The 17,973-nt window shown below is 38.9% G+C and overlaps 1 protein-coding gene across 1 annotated transcript; it reads left to right on the top strand.

The window, feature by feature from the left end:
* The first annotated feature begins 2,350 nt into the window (after positions 1-2,350).
* chrna3 (cholinergic receptor, nicotinic, alpha 3) lies at positions 2,351-10,699 on the top strand. The gene is made up of 6 exons (XM_030081242.1): positions 2,351-2,413; positions 3,065-3,204; positions 6,097-6,141; positions 8,465-8,574; positions 8,957-10,163; positions 10,551-10,699. The coding sequence occupies exons 2-6, from the start codon at positions 3,184-3,186 to the stop codon at positions 10,677-10,679; spliced, it is 1,512 nt and encodes a 503-aa protein (XP_029937102.1). The 5' UTR covers positions 2,351-2,413; positions 3,065-3,183; the 3' UTR covers positions 10,680-10,699.
* The last annotated feature ends 7,274 nt before the right edge of the window (positions 10,700-17,973 follow it).

Raw genomic sequence — 17,973 nt, 5'->3', positions numbered from 1 at the left:
TAATGTGTGTCCCAGTGAAATCATCATGTTGTTCAAATGTGATGTATTATTAAAGAATGTATAAATGTCCCAAAAGGTCAATCTGTGTCTTCTTTCAGTTTGATTAAATGGATTAAAATTCCCAATAAAGTCTTTAAATGGTGCAGGCTCTTGGCAGAAGTGCTTAGTAAATCTATGTTCATGGTGATAAAATTTGTCCTCAAAGTCAATACATTTGCTGAAGATGTGCCAATTAGAACATTTCATCGAGTAGATAAGACAGCTGTTGGGTTGAAATGTGTGACTCTGTGACCAAGCAGAAATATTTTGATGAAATAAACCTGTTTGAAACAGTGCTGAATCTGTTTTGTTTTTATTTTATTTTATTGTATTAGCCAACATTTTCAAAATTTCACACAAACATAACCATATATGAAGTGCTTACACAAAAACTCCATAGTACGGCTTCAAAGAAAAACATGCCACTCCTACATGGTACTTCTGACACTGCCATCTACTGGCCACTCCAATTATGCCTGAACTGGCCAAGCATGATTTCAAGTGCTTGTTTTTATTCGCACAGCCTTGCCAGACACACATATAGTGGAATTTCACAGCACACACACACACACACACACACACACACACACACACACACACAACTACCTACTGAACCTTTACACGTGCACGTACCCTCACACACATTTACTGCACTATAAACAGTGCTGAGTGGGCTCATTAGAGATTCTGCAGACTGCTGGTGCTTTTGTACGAGCTTAATTTAAATCAAGAGATAGGCAATCACCATCTATGGACTTGTTTTCCTTTAATCTCCTTTACAATTTACAACATCATACACTGCTTTTTTTTTAATTCACCTGTTAGCTTTCTTTCATAAATGAAGAGAGATACTGCAGCACACCACAGCATAACTATCAACAATCAATCATTGTATTTCAGTAAAAACAAACCTCAGGGTGTTTTAATTCAAGACCCACTGAAGGATCCCATTAATCACAAGCCTTATGTCAGCAGTGAATTAGGCTCTAATAAGAGATGCATGAAAGTGTTCTAAGCACAGCCCTGCCACTTAAGCAACCATTCCTTTGATCAATGGCTGTATTAGTCAAAGGTTATCACTATCGGTTACCTGATCCGTTCCTATAGCAAGGTGTTGACAAAGTCATTAAACATGTGAAGCTTTACCCCAAATTACAGTAAATATATTTTCCTTAAAATGCATATACCTGAGCTGCATGCTACCCCAGATTTAACGAGGAAACCCATAAATAAAGAATAAAATCTGAATGTGGTCCTTCTTAAATAAACTGTTTTTTTCCCTCCCAAAATGAGATTTGATTTGGACTCTGTTTATCATAAAAGGGAAACAGTCATAAGAAAAAAAAAACAAGGCTCGCTGTACTGAAGGTCTTCTAGGTGCAGGCACACTGAGAAAACATCCTCAATGAAAGAAAGAAAGAATACTACTCCAAGGTCAACCTTGTGTAATATTTCATTGATCTGCATGGAGTAATTTTCTTTTCACTTGGTCCATTTTTCAGAGAGGTACAAGTGTAGGGTCGGCTACAGAGCACTAGCTTTGGTGCTGGTAACAATGTATTGATTGTGTGTGTGTGTGTGTGTGTGTGTGCATTGAAGGATGGGTTTTCTAACCTCTCTAAACCATCCTGCTGAATGTGGAACCAATACACCATAGGAATCATTTGACAAAGAATAGGGTGTCAAAACTTTTCGATCTAGGGGAGCCTCAAATGGACAGAATTAGTCCTTGTCTTTTGACATAATAAATGATTGCACTGTAGGTGACCTAATAACCAGATTTAAGTAGACCTACAGTAAAACCTCAGAGCAGATTGCAGATCTTCCACAGAAGTTAAACTGCTATTCCCCATATATTGTAACAGCCTAAAACCTCAAAAGCTATGATACAAAAATATGTCCACTCTGAATTTTTCCGTCACTTCCTTAAACAAGTGATAAATTATGTCATTCCTGAGAGAAAAAAAAATCCAATCCAATCCAATCCAGTGAAATCATCAATTGACAATGCATTATAAGGTATGTTAAAGGAAGTTTGCCTCACCCCACTGACGGTGATATAAATGACAGGCGAAAATACACTTTGATTAATTGATTAATTAATTAGTTTTTGCGGTGTTGTCGTCCACCCTCAGTGACTGACTGGCTGGCTCTTCCCTCCCTCTGCCTCTCCCTCTCCCTCCCTCTCTCACTCGGGGCTCCTGGCAGCTGCGGACGCGCTTTCACTCTTCCGACTTTCTCCTCCTATCTGCTCCACGGAGCCTTTTGCTCTCAGTGACCGTGGATTAATTTTGCATTGAACCAGCCAGAATGAAACCTCGGTCTTTATTGCTTTTGCCCACCTGTTTCCTCCTCCTCCTCTGTCTTCTGTCGGGTGAGTAGTTTATCTTTAGATTTTAGTACTTGTTGCGTTACAGTAGCTGTACGTGGAAACTAGTTGCCTATAGTGTCAGGCAGTTTCATCGTGGATAAAATACACTGAATAATTATGAATCCCTATGAATTATGTTATAAATTAAGCATCATCTACAAGTCTTTTTTTTTTCATGAATTAAAAAAGTCAAATTATCATATTATTGTAGGCCTAATCCCTACGATTTGGGGGATATAAAGACAGCCTATGATAGTATTTTGCAGCTGAAGAGTGTGTCTTATGCCTTATGATAAAGCACAGGACGGCATTTCATGTCACACGATTAATATTCACTTGCACCTCGTGTGAATATAGACTAATAGCTATGTTTTCTTGATTATTCTTTTGCCGTTTCAGTCCTTATACTTTTCACTGTGGTGAATCTAACCTTTAAAGTAAATTAAACCAACACTGCAGGACACCTCGGGGAGCCAGGTTTCAGCTTAAAAAATCTGTTGGGAAAACATAAATTCATACACTGCAGCCACATATCATTACTGTACATGAGTCACCTGGGTGTTAGTCATACTGAAAATCAAGGTACTATTACAAGAAAGAAAGAAAGAAAGAAAAAAACTACACTGTTTGCTGACCCTCTCTGCTCTGATTCAGGAGGCTCCTGCTCAGAGGCAGAGCACAAGCTTTTCTCTGTGATATTCTCCAGCTACAACCAATACATACGACCAGTGGAAAATGTGTCTGACCCAGTCATCGTACAGTTTGAAGTGTCGATGTCACAGCTAGTCAAAGTGGTAAGTACTGTATTACCTATTTCAGTTTGGCTGGTCAAAGTACCCCTTCCACTGTTTGGTGTCAGTGCATATCTGTGATGCAGGAACATGTATCACCCAGCTCAACAAGCAAACATGACCTGAGAGGATGAACTAATGCATTAATGAAGCACTGAGGCTAAAGGCTGCGTGTGTTCCCATAACAAAATGTGCATTGCAATTAGGTCATCAAAACTCTCAAGAGAGATATATGCTTGGGAGCTGATTCACGAGAAGAAGGCCGAGCGATTGCAACTCTGGCCATGTCTTGTGATGAGTGGAATGATTAAATTAAGTGAAGAGTTGGGAGTGGTTGGGATGGTATCCTAGACATCCAAGAGTCTCCCTGCCAAAGTTTAAGTCAAAGGGAGCTCGACAAAGAATGTGGCTATGTGGGTGTTTGATTGGCCAAAGCAAGATGGGGGGTGTCAGCTGTCTGAGTGCCTGGCTCTACCCCTCGAAATTGAGGCAGCCCCCATCGCTCAATCACTGCCACCTCAGATGAGAAGCCCTGGATTTACAGCCATGCTTAGGCTAGAGCTGGTTGAGTGGAGAGAGGCTGAGCAGAGAGGCAGCTCTCTCACTGGACTCAAACAGCTCCCCAGCAAATGCCGATAATTAAGCAAAAAGGGTTGCTGTGGACAGGGAGGACAGCTTCATTCACAAAATGAACAGGGTTACTATCGAAAAAATAATGAGAGCCACTTACACATGGCGGGTCAGTGTGCCAGGTGAAGTCAGATTACACCAGTCCCTGTGCTTGTCTTGAATTAAAATAGACAGTATATGTCAGCTTTTTGTCTCTAGACATTTTACCATGTGTACATTATTGCCAAAATAAACTGCTTAAATAAATATTTTATGATGTCGGTCAAATTTATTTGGATTATTCGTAGCTTCCTGTAGGTGTTATAAACTCCTCTGGCCAGTTTCATAATAAGCAGTAGTAAGTAAGGCTGAGCAATATATTGGTATTATATCGATATTGTTATTTCAGACTAGACATTGGGATTTGGGATTTTGTGATATGGGATAAATTATGTCTTTTCCTGGATTTAAAGGCTGTATTACAGTAAAGTACTGCAATTTATTAGACTGTTGTAGCTGTTTTGTGCGTCTGCCTGCGTGGTCATCATATCCAAATTACTTATGATTGTTTATTAAAAATCTATTTTTTTTAAAGGGGTAATAGTCTCCCCTACAGTGTTGTCACAATATCAATATCAAGGTATCCAGTCAAAGATAACATGATATTTGATTTTGTCCATATCACCTAGCCCTACTAGTATATGAAAATCAAGACAAAGCAAATGCATGTGGGGCCAGAATGACACCTTGCAGCCTATCATAATCCAGTGTGTTTCCTGGCTATGCTGTAAACAATCTTAAAAAAAAAAAAAAAGTTTGGATGAAGAAAGTAAGTATCCAAAACTTCCAGGATAAAGAATATTTCGTTATATTCCCCTGAACTCAGTGGTTCTAGCCGACTGAGGAGCTTCCAGTGCTGATGGATGACCGTTATTTCCTTCCCACGCCTTGTGCTACAAACACAGATTCAATTGGTGTGGCTCAGCCGGACGTCGATTGCAGCGGGGCTGTATGAACTCGTTTAGAACATCAATAGCTCATCGGCCCGGTTGGCTCGGCCATCGTCTCACAATCCAGACGTGTGGGGTGTGTCGCATGCTGTCTGGATCGCTTATGGTGGTCAGAAGGGGCAGCAGTGTTGCCTGGTGGTTATGGAGATGATCCTATAGGTTATCAATTTGATCCCTGCTTCTGCCAATGTATCCATCACTGTATGAGCGCCATTGAGCAAATTGCTGACCCTCCCCGCCCCCCCTTTCTTACCTTTTTAAAAAATCAGGATCAAACAACCTGAGGAGGTAACAGTCAGAAAAAAATGCCCAAGCTCCAACTGTACACTGTATTACGGTAAAAACATGAAGGTTTAGGGCAAGCAGACCTTCATTAGATGAAAGGTATGCTTTGCAAAATTGCCATGAGTTGATTTAAGGAGGACATTTAAACTCAGACTGACAAAGAAAACCATGAACAAGCACATAATTTAATTTAAGAGTACATGGTTCTCATCATTGCTCAAACTCACTGACAAATTACATGCTTATTCCACTGTTTGTGACAGCTGAGTATAAAGGGTCCACACTTAAATTAGCTCCTGGCAATTGGCTTTTTGAGTGTTGCTTCTTACCTTCCCCACATGTACCTACAATCTAACCCAGTTGATGAAATGATAAACTCATTTATCGTTTATCTCAGGAGGTTTTGCAAGGAAACGAAATAGTCCCTAATAGAACTGTGTGATATGATTTCCAAAGTGCTGTAAAGTTCTTACCCCTCGTAAGAAAATCTAGAAAAGGTTGTCCTGTGGCTCTCCACCTGTGCATACCGGCGGCTCAGAACCTGAGAGCTTTCCAGGAGACTGAAAGGCCACATGAATGGTTAATGTTATGCACTGGGTCATGAGATTGATTCACTCACGGTCCAAGTCACACAAACCTGACCCTTTCCCATACTTTTACTCCCTGCCCCCATCTCCCTGCTCCCCCAGTTTTACTGCTGAGTTGTTTGTATAAAAGTTAAGGCTGACTGGCTGGAGCTGTGACCCACTGCAAGAGCAGCCCCCTGGCTCCAGCTGTCATGTGTGGTATGCTTCATGGTTGGAGGGCTCAGGTGTTCCTCCCTGAATCCTCTTGTCCACGAAAACAAAGAGGGCTGACCCTGCAGAGAGCTTTCCCGTCCTATTTGGATGTATGTGTCTCTGTGATATTTTTCCCCTTGTTCTGTCTAACATTAATTCTGTATTTTAAGATTTATATGTTTTATGTTTCTAAAGTTGTCTTCTGTTCGTAGGATGAAGTCAACCAGATCATGGAGACAAATCTGTGGCTGAGACATGTGAGTTTCCTACTCATCCATCATGGGAGCATGTCGATGCAAATGAACCTTGAGCAAGGTCACCAACTATGGATCCAGCCCTCTGTCATACATGATTCTTCAGGGCTAGACTGACAAGTTGAATTATTCATGGGAGAAAGCTTTTAAATACATTGATCTAGGTGACCATAGTTTTTACAAACTCTTACTTTTACAAACAAACCTAATATACTGAGAATACAGGATCATGTATTGTTTAAAGAAATGTAATAGTGGTCAAAAGAGCATCATATTTGCCAAAATGACAGCACATTTCCTCTCACCACTGTGACAGAAGCGTCTAAACTTCTCTTAAAGTATATTGAAGGGGCAAGAGTAGAGAAGCTTTACCATGAAGGGCCAAAAAAAATCTTGATGTTGCTGTTATGTGAAATTACATTACATTAAAATATCTTCATTGATAAGACATACATAATTTTTTGGAAAAGCTTAACAGCACTGTGTTGTACATTGCTGTGAAACACAGATCATGTATTTCTTAGCTGCACAAAATTTACACTTTGTAGTCATTGCTGTTAAGATTTCACTTAGGCTAATCCAGATCCTACCTTAGTTAAACAGTGTTGTATTTTGATCATGTAGCACAGGGCTACCAAAACAACAACAACAACAACAAAAAAAAAAACAGCGTCCATACAGTTGCATTGCTTAATGGTTTTGTCGCTTGGCTGGTCCCACATGGTGCCTTTGCTGCCATGATGCATGGCACAGTGAACTCATTCTGAATCAAATCACGCTCTGTACTGCAAACACTGAGCAAATGCCCACATCTACCCATCTTTGATACATCATCTCTTTGCTAAAGCGCCGATCTGTAATTGCACTCAGGTGCTTACAGTTGAAACACTGTTTCACCATACGTTAGTTTTGCTGACATAGTGATTCATCATTATATAGTGACATGACAAATCTTAGTATGTGGCTGCTAAATATAGGATCATTTTTCTATTTGTGACACAAAAAGGTTTGCTCTTTTTTGTAATTTTGCAAACACCCCTGTTTCCAGGACTAGACCAATAATTTGGATTACGATTTATTAAGAAAATTCAAAAAATTGAAACTTTACATGTATATTAAACACATGGTAATTTAATACACCATAATGTATATGCTGACTTATTAAAAAAAAAAAAAAAAAAAAAAAAAAAGCTAAAACAAACAACAAAAAACCCAAAACAAAACAAAACAAAACAAAACAAAACAAAAAAAACAAACAAAAAAAAAAAATACAACAACTAATTTATTCAAGTTACATACTTGGTTGATGTAAACCAAATTAGGTGAAGGATTTAACATTATGGTTATTTTATGAGCAGGAGAATGCAACCTGTCTCACACAGACAAAAGATACTTTCACCGTGGGACTCCCATTCCTCAGTGGCCATCCAAATCCTACAATATGCTCTCAACGCTGTGTGATTCTTAATTAAGTAAAAAACTTTTACAGCCCTCCAAGTTGGTGCACTATTATTGCTTTATGAGCCTCATGAGGATCAGTGACTGAAATGTAGAGAGGGTCAAAAATAGTAGCCAACAAGACCATAAAGTACACTATAAACCATGGTCCATTATATCTCCTCAAAGACATAAACTGTGTTCAGTGTGGTCACACAGTAGTAGATAACGTGTTCTCATTTTTTATGAGGAACATTTGACAAGAGAATGCATTTAAAATCAGTTAAAATGTTTATTTGTTTATTTTTAATAAACCGGGAGTCACCAGGAGGAAACTACTTGTCCACTTTTTTCAAATTTTTATGTCTTCTTTCTATGTAACTCTAAAGCACAGAACAAAAGTTTTGTTCAGAGCATTTAACTTTAAAGAATTCACTGGCCAACCTTATGCTTGCTGGGGCTAAATCAGAAAAGCACGCTTCGTATTGGTGGTTTGGAAGGGTAATTTTGTTTTGAATAAAACAGAATAGGATGACACATTTTGTAATACAAGAAAAAAGACCTTACTGTTGGTAGCTGTCTACGTCCCAGATTATGTCCCAACCATCAAACTGTGGTTAAAGATTTAGACTGATCAGCTCAGATTGTAATCTGCATGTGTACTTTGTACAAAGCAGTACAGACTGCAGTCTTTCACTGTCCTTTGGTCCTTTGTGAGAAATATCAAAGAGAAAAGAGAATTTGAGCCTCACTTCAATAAACAAACAAAAACAAAAAAAAAAAAAAGAAAAAGAAATATTATGTTGACTGCATTATCTTTAGATATGCACAAAATGCAAACAGAAGTTATGTTCACTTGTTTACTTACATCATTTTGCACTGTTTTCAGATCTGGAATGACTACAAACTCAGATGGGATCCAAAAGATTTCGGAGGCGTAGAGTTTATCCGTGTGCCATCCAACAGGATATGGAAGCCGGACATCGTGTTGTACAACAAGTGAGTCCTCATCAAGAAATGTAAAACTTGGTCACAGGTCAGTTGCATTTCCAGTAAACATAGAAACACCGAGCACAGGGCCTGCTGCCCAGTAATAAGCTACATCATAACAGTTTCCATGGACACTCTCATTTTGTATGTATTTATGTTCTACATGCTCTTAATTGAGTGTAGGAGAGGAATATCAGACAGTGCAAATCGATGATGAAGCCTCCAGTCATCTTTTCTGATTAATGTCCCCATGACACAACAGTCAATTGTTTATGCTTCAGTTTAATCTTCAATGACTCATCTGTCTGCCACCTTCCTTCCCCCCACCTTGCGCTCTCTGTCTTTATTTGTCTCTCCTTTCTCTCTCTCTTTTTCCCTCTCTGTCTCACAGTGCAGTGGGAGACTTCCAGGTGGATGACAAAACAAAGGCACTCCTACGTTACAACGGTGATGTGACCTGGATCCCTCCCGCCATATTCAAAAGTTCTTGCAAGATTGACGTCACCTACTTCCCCTTTGACTACCAAAACTGCACCATGAAGTTTGGCTCCTGGACCTACGACAAAGCCAAGATTGATCTTGTGCTGATTGGCTCAACCATCAACCTCAGGGACTTCTGGGAGAGTGGCGAGTGGATGATCATTGATGCCCCTGGTTACAAACATGACATTAAGTACAACTGCTGCGAGGAAATCTATACAGACATTACGTACTCTTTGTACATCCGCCGCCTGCCTCTGTTCTACACCATCAACATGATCATTCCCTGCCTCCTCATTTCCTTTCTTACTGTGCTGGTTTTTTACTTGCCCTCAGATTGTGGAGAAAAAGTCACCCTGTGTATCTCAGTCCTGCTCTCTCTAACTGTGTTCCTGCTGGTCATCACAGAGACCATCCCCTCCACCTCGCTTGTCATCCCCCTGATTGGTGAGTACTTACTCTTCACCATGATCTTCGTCACCCTCTCCATCGTTATCACCGTTTTTGTGCTGAACGTCCACTACCGCACACCAAAGACCCACACGATGCCCTGCTGGGTCCGAAGTGTGTTCTTGGGACTGCTTCCCAGGGTGATGTTCATGACCAGGCCAGAGAGGGACCCGGAGGGTGTGCCACTGCCTGGCGCCATGCAGCCGTTGCATTCTAGGCCTTGTGCCATCCATTCATCAGGTACTCTGCAAAAGCAGCATAAACCTCAGGCCCTGCCCTCCAGTGTGGTGTCCACCCTGACTCATCGCCAGCGGCTTTTCATAAACACAGAGCTCTCCAACCTCAACAACTTGAGTGGAGACCCAGCAAAGGCTCAGGGCTCTGGGTTCCTGTGCCGCGAAGGTCGCTGCAACTGCTGCTGGCAACAGAGATCCACCAAACTACCGGCAGACTCTGGGGGAGGGAGTGGAGGGCTCGGCAGCCTGGGGGGCCTCAGCGGAGGCGGTACTGTTGGACGGGCTGGTGGAGGGGGAAGTCCATGCTCCAGCTCCGAGTCTCTGGACGGAGGACTAATGTCCCTGTCACTCCTTTCACCAGAGGTCAGGGAGGCTATCGAGAGTGTCAAGTACATAGCGGAGAACATGAGACTACAGAATGAAGCAAAGGAGGTAGGTACTGGTTTTCCTACATGTAGGGGACATTTTAGATGGGAGGAAAAAGGAGTCATCAGATGGGCTACTTCTAATGGTATCCACTTTGTCATTTCTAATTTCACTGCAATGCCAAGTAAGGGACCTGTGAGCCTTCCAAGTGTATCAGTTTTGAATGAAAAAATGAAAGACACTCATTTCTACTCCTCTTTACACTTAACCACGCTAGCTAGTATCTTTGCTATTAAGTCGAGCAACCGGAAATACAAAGACAATGGAAGAATGTGCAGGGTGCTTAAGGTCAACAGCAAGTGTAGCTTTTAAGAAATCAATGGAAGATGAATTTCCATATCAAAAGCTCAAGGGTTTACACCACTGAAAATGTATTTTCACATTCTATCACAGGTTCAGGATGACTGGAAGTATGTTGCCATGGTGATCGACAGGATCTTCCTGTGGGTTTTTGTCCTGGTGTGCATCCTGGGAACAGCTGGCCTCTTTCTTCAGCCTCTTTTACTTGGGGAGGACATTTAACTCAGTTTGACAAAAAACTAAGACTCCAGTTTGTGGAACTTCACTGTTTATATATTACAACTGCAATCTCCCTCTGATTCAGAGAGACACAACCCAAAGCCAAGAGGAAAACATTATTGTGTTTGGTAAAGGTCAATGCCAGTTGTTCATTGTCTCCTTTCTGTAACTACATATTTGCTGAAATGGTTTACAAGGGACTAATGGCATGTGATCGCAATGGCTATGCCGTTCACCATATTCTTTTTACTGAGTACAAATAGCTGTCCAGTAATTATCAATACAGATTTGTGGTGCCAATTAAATAACATGATGCAACATGGTTTTATGTTTCTCTAAACATTAGCAATGTTTGTGTTGAAAAGTAATAGACTAATTCATTCTGTTGAAAATTTTTAAGAGACACATACATTCACAAATTCAACTGGTCAATATTTCAGTAGATTCTAAGATATGATGGACAATTATGCTTCAGTAACAGGTAAATTTCACGTCATTTCTTTTATACAAATGGTTGTACTATTTGTACCACGTACCAGACCATAGCACTCAGTCATGCTTCAATGAACCGCAACGTCATGCAACAAAGGAAAACGCAGTTGTTCATCCAACACATTAACACAAAGACGCTGCATCCTGTAATGCCACATTTCTGTTCAGAGGGTGACATCATGTGGTCAGTCAGCCCAGCTACACATTAAAAAAAGGCTTTTTAATGGGAGTGCTATAAATGGATATGACATCCATTGTTTCACATTGTTGTTGTCGTTTTTATGATGTTTTCAGTTCACTGCTCAAAGTTAGGTTCAGTGTATGGAACGGTAGTCATAACTACTTTATAACTACAAGTCAATACAGACAGTTGCCTTCTGATTTTTCAGACCATTAGATGCCCCACAGTGCTGTGTCTTACCAGTGATGATGCCATCAGTGTTTTATCTGACCATGTAAATTATGGGACTACTCCCATGTTGTGAAAGCATTTTATGTGTAAATAGGAAATACCCCATGTTCACTGAAATTACAGGTCTGTTTTACCCCTGTATTTATATAAATAAATTTTTCAAAAATATGTGTATAGAGTCCTGTTTAACTGGTCATACAGCCTTTACATCCAAAGGTCCACTAATGACTGACAAAGTCACAAAAATTGTTTTCCATCAAGTGAATCACGAATCGGATCTTTAATGTGGAAACCGGTTGATGTCAGCAGCTAAAGGCAGGTGTACTAATGACAGTGCCTGCTGTTCTTTGACCTTTTTATGTAATTACATGTCTATGTATGCTTATATGCTAGCATTTATTCATTTAATCATTTATTTTCATTTGAGACAATTTCTTTGAGAAACCAGTGTGTCTCTTTTGATAAAACAGACTGGAAACAGAGGCAGTAGCAGCAGCAGCATGCAGATATAATTACAGTGGGGCCAGTGAGGGTCTGTGGATTACACTGTTCCATCTCCTCTGCACCTCCTTGGAGCTGGATCACAGTCAATATGGCCAGTGATGAAGGACCTCATTAGATTTGTCTCCAGCCTTCATTTCACACGTCTGCCTCTAGGCCAAAGGACAATATTTTGCTGGTACAGCATGCAACATGATTTCACGTTTCTCTAAACAGTTGCAGTGCAGGTATGACCACATGCTGCACGAAGAGGGACAGGGTTTAGTTTAACATCTTCCGCAGTCCTGTGATGGCATATCTTGTATAGTACTGCAGAAATGGCTAAATTCCAGTCTCGAGAATGAATGAATGACAAGCCATGTGTAGTGTCAAGTAATTATGTAATGAAATATATAAACATTAAATAAAAACAAGTTATAAGACAGATAAACATGAGGAGGTGTGCTAGTAACACACTTGCCTGGTGCACGCTCCTTTCCAGCACACCATATGTTTTTAGATTGTCAGTTCATTGGTTTTCATCAGGCTATAATGTTAGATTTTAACATTTCAACACATCATCAAATGGTAGGAATTAACCACCTAATAATGCTAACAGCTGTAAAGAGAGGCTGGTTGAATTGTACATAGATCATCAGTATGCCACTGATTCTCATTTCTGGTAGATGAATAAATAATGGTAAATAAATCGGTGCAGATGGCCGGCTCTGTGATCACAGGGAAACCAAACCCATATTAACTGAGTGCTGGCAGGGAAGCACAGACAGATACGGGCTTCCTGTCACATCCGATAAGAAACCCCTGGCTAATAAATTTAATTAAAGCTCACTCAGAAGTCATTTGGCTGATCTGAAGGAGATCCCTTGAACAGATATTCTATAAAGGACAAAATTATTGAGCTTCTCAACATATCAGTCAAAGTCTGGTCTGGGATGTGTTCCTTTGTTTCTCTTGAGAGTTCATGTCATGCTAAAGGAGCAAAAAGTGGCAACTTTCAAGAACAATGTGTCATATTAACATACTGCCTCATACCAGCTGAGCCAACATTTGCACAAATGAAGGGTGTGAAGCGACTGTTCTTTCAAAACCACAGATAACCGCTTCTTCTCAGTTGTCTGTTTTATGAGGAAACGATTTATAACGACACACAGCTATGACGTAGTGAATTTTACTTTGATGCCAGCAATTACTTGGTAATATTATAAAGCGCATTCCAATTTGACATTTGATTTTGGAACAAAACTCTCAAACCACGAACAGATGCTGCCTACGATATGTGGTCATGACTAATAAAGCACAACTTACAGGAGGTTGTCACTCATACTTTACTCTGTGTGACCTTTACTTTAGGTGCAGTCTTGGTTTTTGCTGAGAACCTGGTTCTTATTTTAGCTGCCTTACTTGTGAGACACAGTCTAGAGGCCTGTCATTGCATACAATCATGAGTATCATCCTGCTTCTCCTCTGTGAGTATATTTACTGCTAAAATATTAAACTGAGAATTGTTTTAATTCTCCATTGGAATAATATGCTAAGTTCATTTCATTTTTCTTATTAAGGCACTTTGTTAAAGGAGGTCATAGGCCAAGCTAATGGTGAGCTAAGTTTCCCTCAATACACAAGTTTCAACTATGTGTACATGTGTGCATTCAACATCACTGAACATTATTACTATTACTATTGCTTTATTTTTTGTAGCATTGTTTATTTCATGTGTCTTTGAGCAATAAGAAAAGCGCTATACAAATATAAATATATATGATTATGTACAAGCTGTTACTGACAGACCAGCACACTGAATCATTTATCAATAGTATGTCTCTCTCTGTTCCCACAAATCAATAACGCAGATGTTCTCCCTGCGAGGGTCATGACCCAACAGAAAATTGTAAATGAGGACAGCGACCTCGCCGTGACCTGCAGCACCTTCGGCTTAAAGAAACAACAAAGTCAAAAGGGGTTCGTTTATCTATGTAAGGATGACCGCGGAATCATGGTGCAGAAAGAGGATCAGACGGATACGACTTTCATCATACGTGGAGTTGGAACCAGACACAGTGGAAATTACAGCTGTGTGTATTCTGTGTCTAAATATAAGGTCACCGAAGTGACCAAGAGAGGAGACAACTCAATTCCAATTGTGGTGATAGGTGAGGATATTCTTTTTATTTATTTATTTATTTATTATTATCATTATTATTATTATGATTATTATTATTATTATTATTATTTTATCATGGTTAGAATGTATAGAATATATAGCAGCATTATATATTAAAGGGACAAGACAAGAGGATGAATAAACAAAATAAAAAATTATAAAACATTAATTTCAATGTGTGCTGGATTTTTTTTTTTTTTTTTTTTTTTTTTTTTTTTAGTTGATTGAATGCCATGGTTCTTTTGCACTTAACATGTTTTTTTTTTCTGACTTTGTTTGTTTATTATTTGTAAATAACTTCACAGTTTTGGATGTTTATTCAAGCATCTTTTCCAGCTTTATTCCTTTCATTTTCATCCACTCCCCAAAGGGCACCCCTCTTAATGCCATTATGTTATGCATTTCATTATGTTGGATATTTTATTATATACACATTTATTATCCCTATGAAAGCATTCATTTCTTTTTTTTTTTTTTTTTTTAATTTTTAATTTTTTTTTTTTTTTTTTGTCCCAGCCAATTTCCTCCCTGCAGATATTTCAGTGGCCGGACCATCCACTGTCAGTGAGGGAGAAGATATCAAATTAAGATGCACCATTGCAGAAACTGTGCAAGTGCTCTGTAAGAGCCACCTGATTCTCTCCCACCTAACAAAAAATGGGGACATTGTCCAAGTGCAGGCATTTAATGTGACACAAATGGAGACAATTTTCACCGTCAAAGATGCTGTGATGAAGGATTCTGGTAATTACAGCTGTGCTGTCCTGCCATCAAAATGTATCCGCAGCCAAGACAGAGAGCTCTATGGAAACAACAGCATATTTCTTCAGGTCACAGGTGATGATATCAAGCATTCAGAAAATTATACATGTATTCACTCAGTGGCCACTTTATCAGGTCCACCTGTACAATCTAATGCAGTTCAGTGCAACAGCCCTGCAATATAGGAAAATTTATAATGTTTACTTTTTGTTGACATTGTGGACAATGTGTAAATTTAATTATTTGTTTATTATTGAGGTTGTAGTTTGCAGAGGTCTTGTACTGGACTACATTATATTGAGAGGTGTTTCTGTTTTTTTGTCCTCCCCATTTATATACATGAAGGGGGGGGGGGGCAGAATATTAGAAACACCATAAAATGCAGTCCAGTACAACAGCACCACGAACTATGAGTTCAATGCCAAACATAGAACTGAATGAACCTGAGCATTATAGGTATTAGAAAAGTACAATTTAACAGCTGTATTGGATTGTGTACCTAATTAAATGGACAGTGAGTGTGAAGAAGTTTGTAAGAGTAAGCATCACTTTTTTTTTATAAACAGCCTGGAGGTTTTTTCCCCCTAACATGTCAGTTTTACTTTGCAGAAAAATGGGTCAGCCACGTGTATTGCACAGTTATATACCTGCTGTCACTGTTGCTTCTGTGCCTCATGTGGTTTCTCAACAAACAAGGTGAGGTGATGTAATCTAAAGGGACAAACCACACAGTTTTAGATTCCATTTATGGTTTTGTTTTAGTTCAAGACATTTTATTTTATTTTATTTTATTTTTTAACATGAGGAACTCCCTAATCCAATATCTTCTAGGTCCATAAAAGCCTGAAGAGATCAGGAATTTTCATTTTAATGGTACTATAGAAACAAGTCTTATTTAAACCATGTTCCACCTGTATTGATTGGACTTCGCAGATGCAAAGTAGTATCTGTTGAGTGGTAGTCCCATTCATGTTTTATTGCATTTCCAAAAACATGCTAAAATATATAGCGTCCATCACTCTGAAGTTTTCTTCACTCTGTTTTTCACAGGGTATTCAGCCTCATGCAGTCAAGGGTAAGTTTCGATCTCATTAATGATCACTGATTTTGTTTCAGTATTTGATGCAAGGTACGCAACTTTCAGCAACTTCTTCTCCTTGGTGTGTTAAGGATTTTGTGAGCTACAACATTTTTTTTTCTATATGATGCAAAGCTAGCCTGTGCTGACCAATAAGTATGCACAATGTGAACATCCAACATCATAAACTAAATATACTGTATACACTGTGGACACACAGCCGAATCTTTTTTTTTTTTTTTTTTTTGCCAAATTTTAGTAAACTGATTAAAGAGTTTATTGCATGTGCCACCCTCTGTAGCCCTAAAATGATATACTTTATTTCTAGTACCACACTTCAGCAGCCAAGCGTGTTAGAGGAACAAGCAGAAGCAAGCACCACCATGGAATCTCGAAACGGTATGCTGCAGATAGATTTAAATACTGAAATGAATACACTGACTAGAAATGTTATAATTAATCGTATTTGCATTTGCCCAGGATGCACACCATCTCTTGCACAATCCATGGCTAATGCTTCTCTCTCAAGGCGTCAAAATGCTTCTTCAACCTATCTTCTCTCACTCTCCTTTTCATCACTAAAATCCCTTGCAATGTGAAACAAAGAGAAGATTTAAGCTTTTAGCATTCACATGGACAGTATATGTTATGTAAATACAATATCTGACACTACACAAATGCTGGAAATTATATGTAAAACTGAATGTGTGCATTTCCTGTTATCTAAGTATTGATTTTACAACCTCATTTTTTAATTGTCAGGTGTACCTTTCTTCATGGAGACGGAAGCAGAGTAAGGAATTTAAATAATTATTACTTAACCGCTACTTTTGAACACATGGTGAATAAGGAATATTTCACTGTACAATAAATCAAAACCTTTTGCCTTGCAATCACATTGCAATGGAGGTAGAAGACAAATAATGAAGAATGTTAAATGATGAAATGCTCTTAATTCTGTTAAATTTACCTAAAAATATAATCACCAGAAAGCTCTAATGACTGTCACAGCACTGTCACAAACGGATGTGTCATTCTCACATCCTCTTGGCTAGTTTGGGATGATACACATTTGTGTTTTTCAACATTCACGTTAATCAAATTTGCGGTGTTGTCATGTTGTGCCGTTGAAACACTGCATGAAAATTAATACAGATGTGTGTGATGCAAAACTAGACACACAGATGTGTTGTAAAGCACACCTTTAAACACACCGAGGAAAGAAGAATAATATCATTCTGCGTGCCTTTTTATTGGATATATTTCAAGTTGCTTTTATCTAAATATTTCCCGTTGTCTGAGTAACTAGAAGTGCTGTGACAATGTAATATGATCATTATCATTGTTCAGCTTCACTAACAACATTAACCTTCTAGGTATGGTGTGATCGAGGAGGACTCTTCTTTTCAGGACCAAAGCGTAGAAGGTAACGACCCCCATCCTCCTCACACATCATAGAGTGTTATGTTGTATTTCCATTGGTGATTAGCTCGAAGTAATAAAAGTATTTTTTCTTCTCATTTTATTTAATACATTTAAATGATTTTAACTTTCTAATATGCAGATGATGATGAAGGTGTGTACAATAACATTGACAGCATTGTGGACAACTTTTGACTGACAAATTTTCAATACAGAAGGTACTGTAAAATGTATAGTTATAAACCAAATGCATTCATTTTATGCACTTTAGGTATATAGGCAAATCTTGCATGGCCAATCATATCATGTTTATTTCATTAGGTACAGCCATTTGGGGTAACAGCGTTGTGCGTAATCTAATTTAGAATTTGTTTGGTTGCTTGGTTGGTTATTTATTTATTTATTTATTCATTTATCATTTATTTTCTTATTTGTTATATTCCTTAAAACAAGTCAAACAACACTCTAC

This window comes from Myripristis murdjan, chromosome 3 (assembly GCF_902150065.1).
Source record: "Myripristis murdjan chromosome 3, fMyrMur1.1, whole genome shotgun sequence".
Lineage (NCBI taxonomy): Eukaryota > Metazoa > Chordata > Actinopteri > Holocentriformes > Holocentridae > Myripristis > Myripristis murdjan.
This window is presented reverse-complemented; position numbering and strand designations above follow the sequence as displayed.

What these genes read in the sequence shown, in the direction of transcription:
- chrna3 (XM_030081242.1), top strand. Translation starts at nt 3,184, where the DNA reads ATGTCACAGCTAGTCAAAGTG. An exon ending in TGTCACAGCTAGTCAAAGTG is followed by an intron (nt 3,205 to 6,096) that starts GTAAGTACTGTA and finishes TTCTGTTCGTAG; the next exon opens with GATGAAGTCAACCAGATCAT. An exon ending in TACAGAATGAAGCAAAGGAG is followed by an intron (nt 10,164 to 10,550) that starts GTAGGTACTGGT and finishes ATTCTATCACAG; the next exon opens with GTTCAGGATGACTGGAAGTA.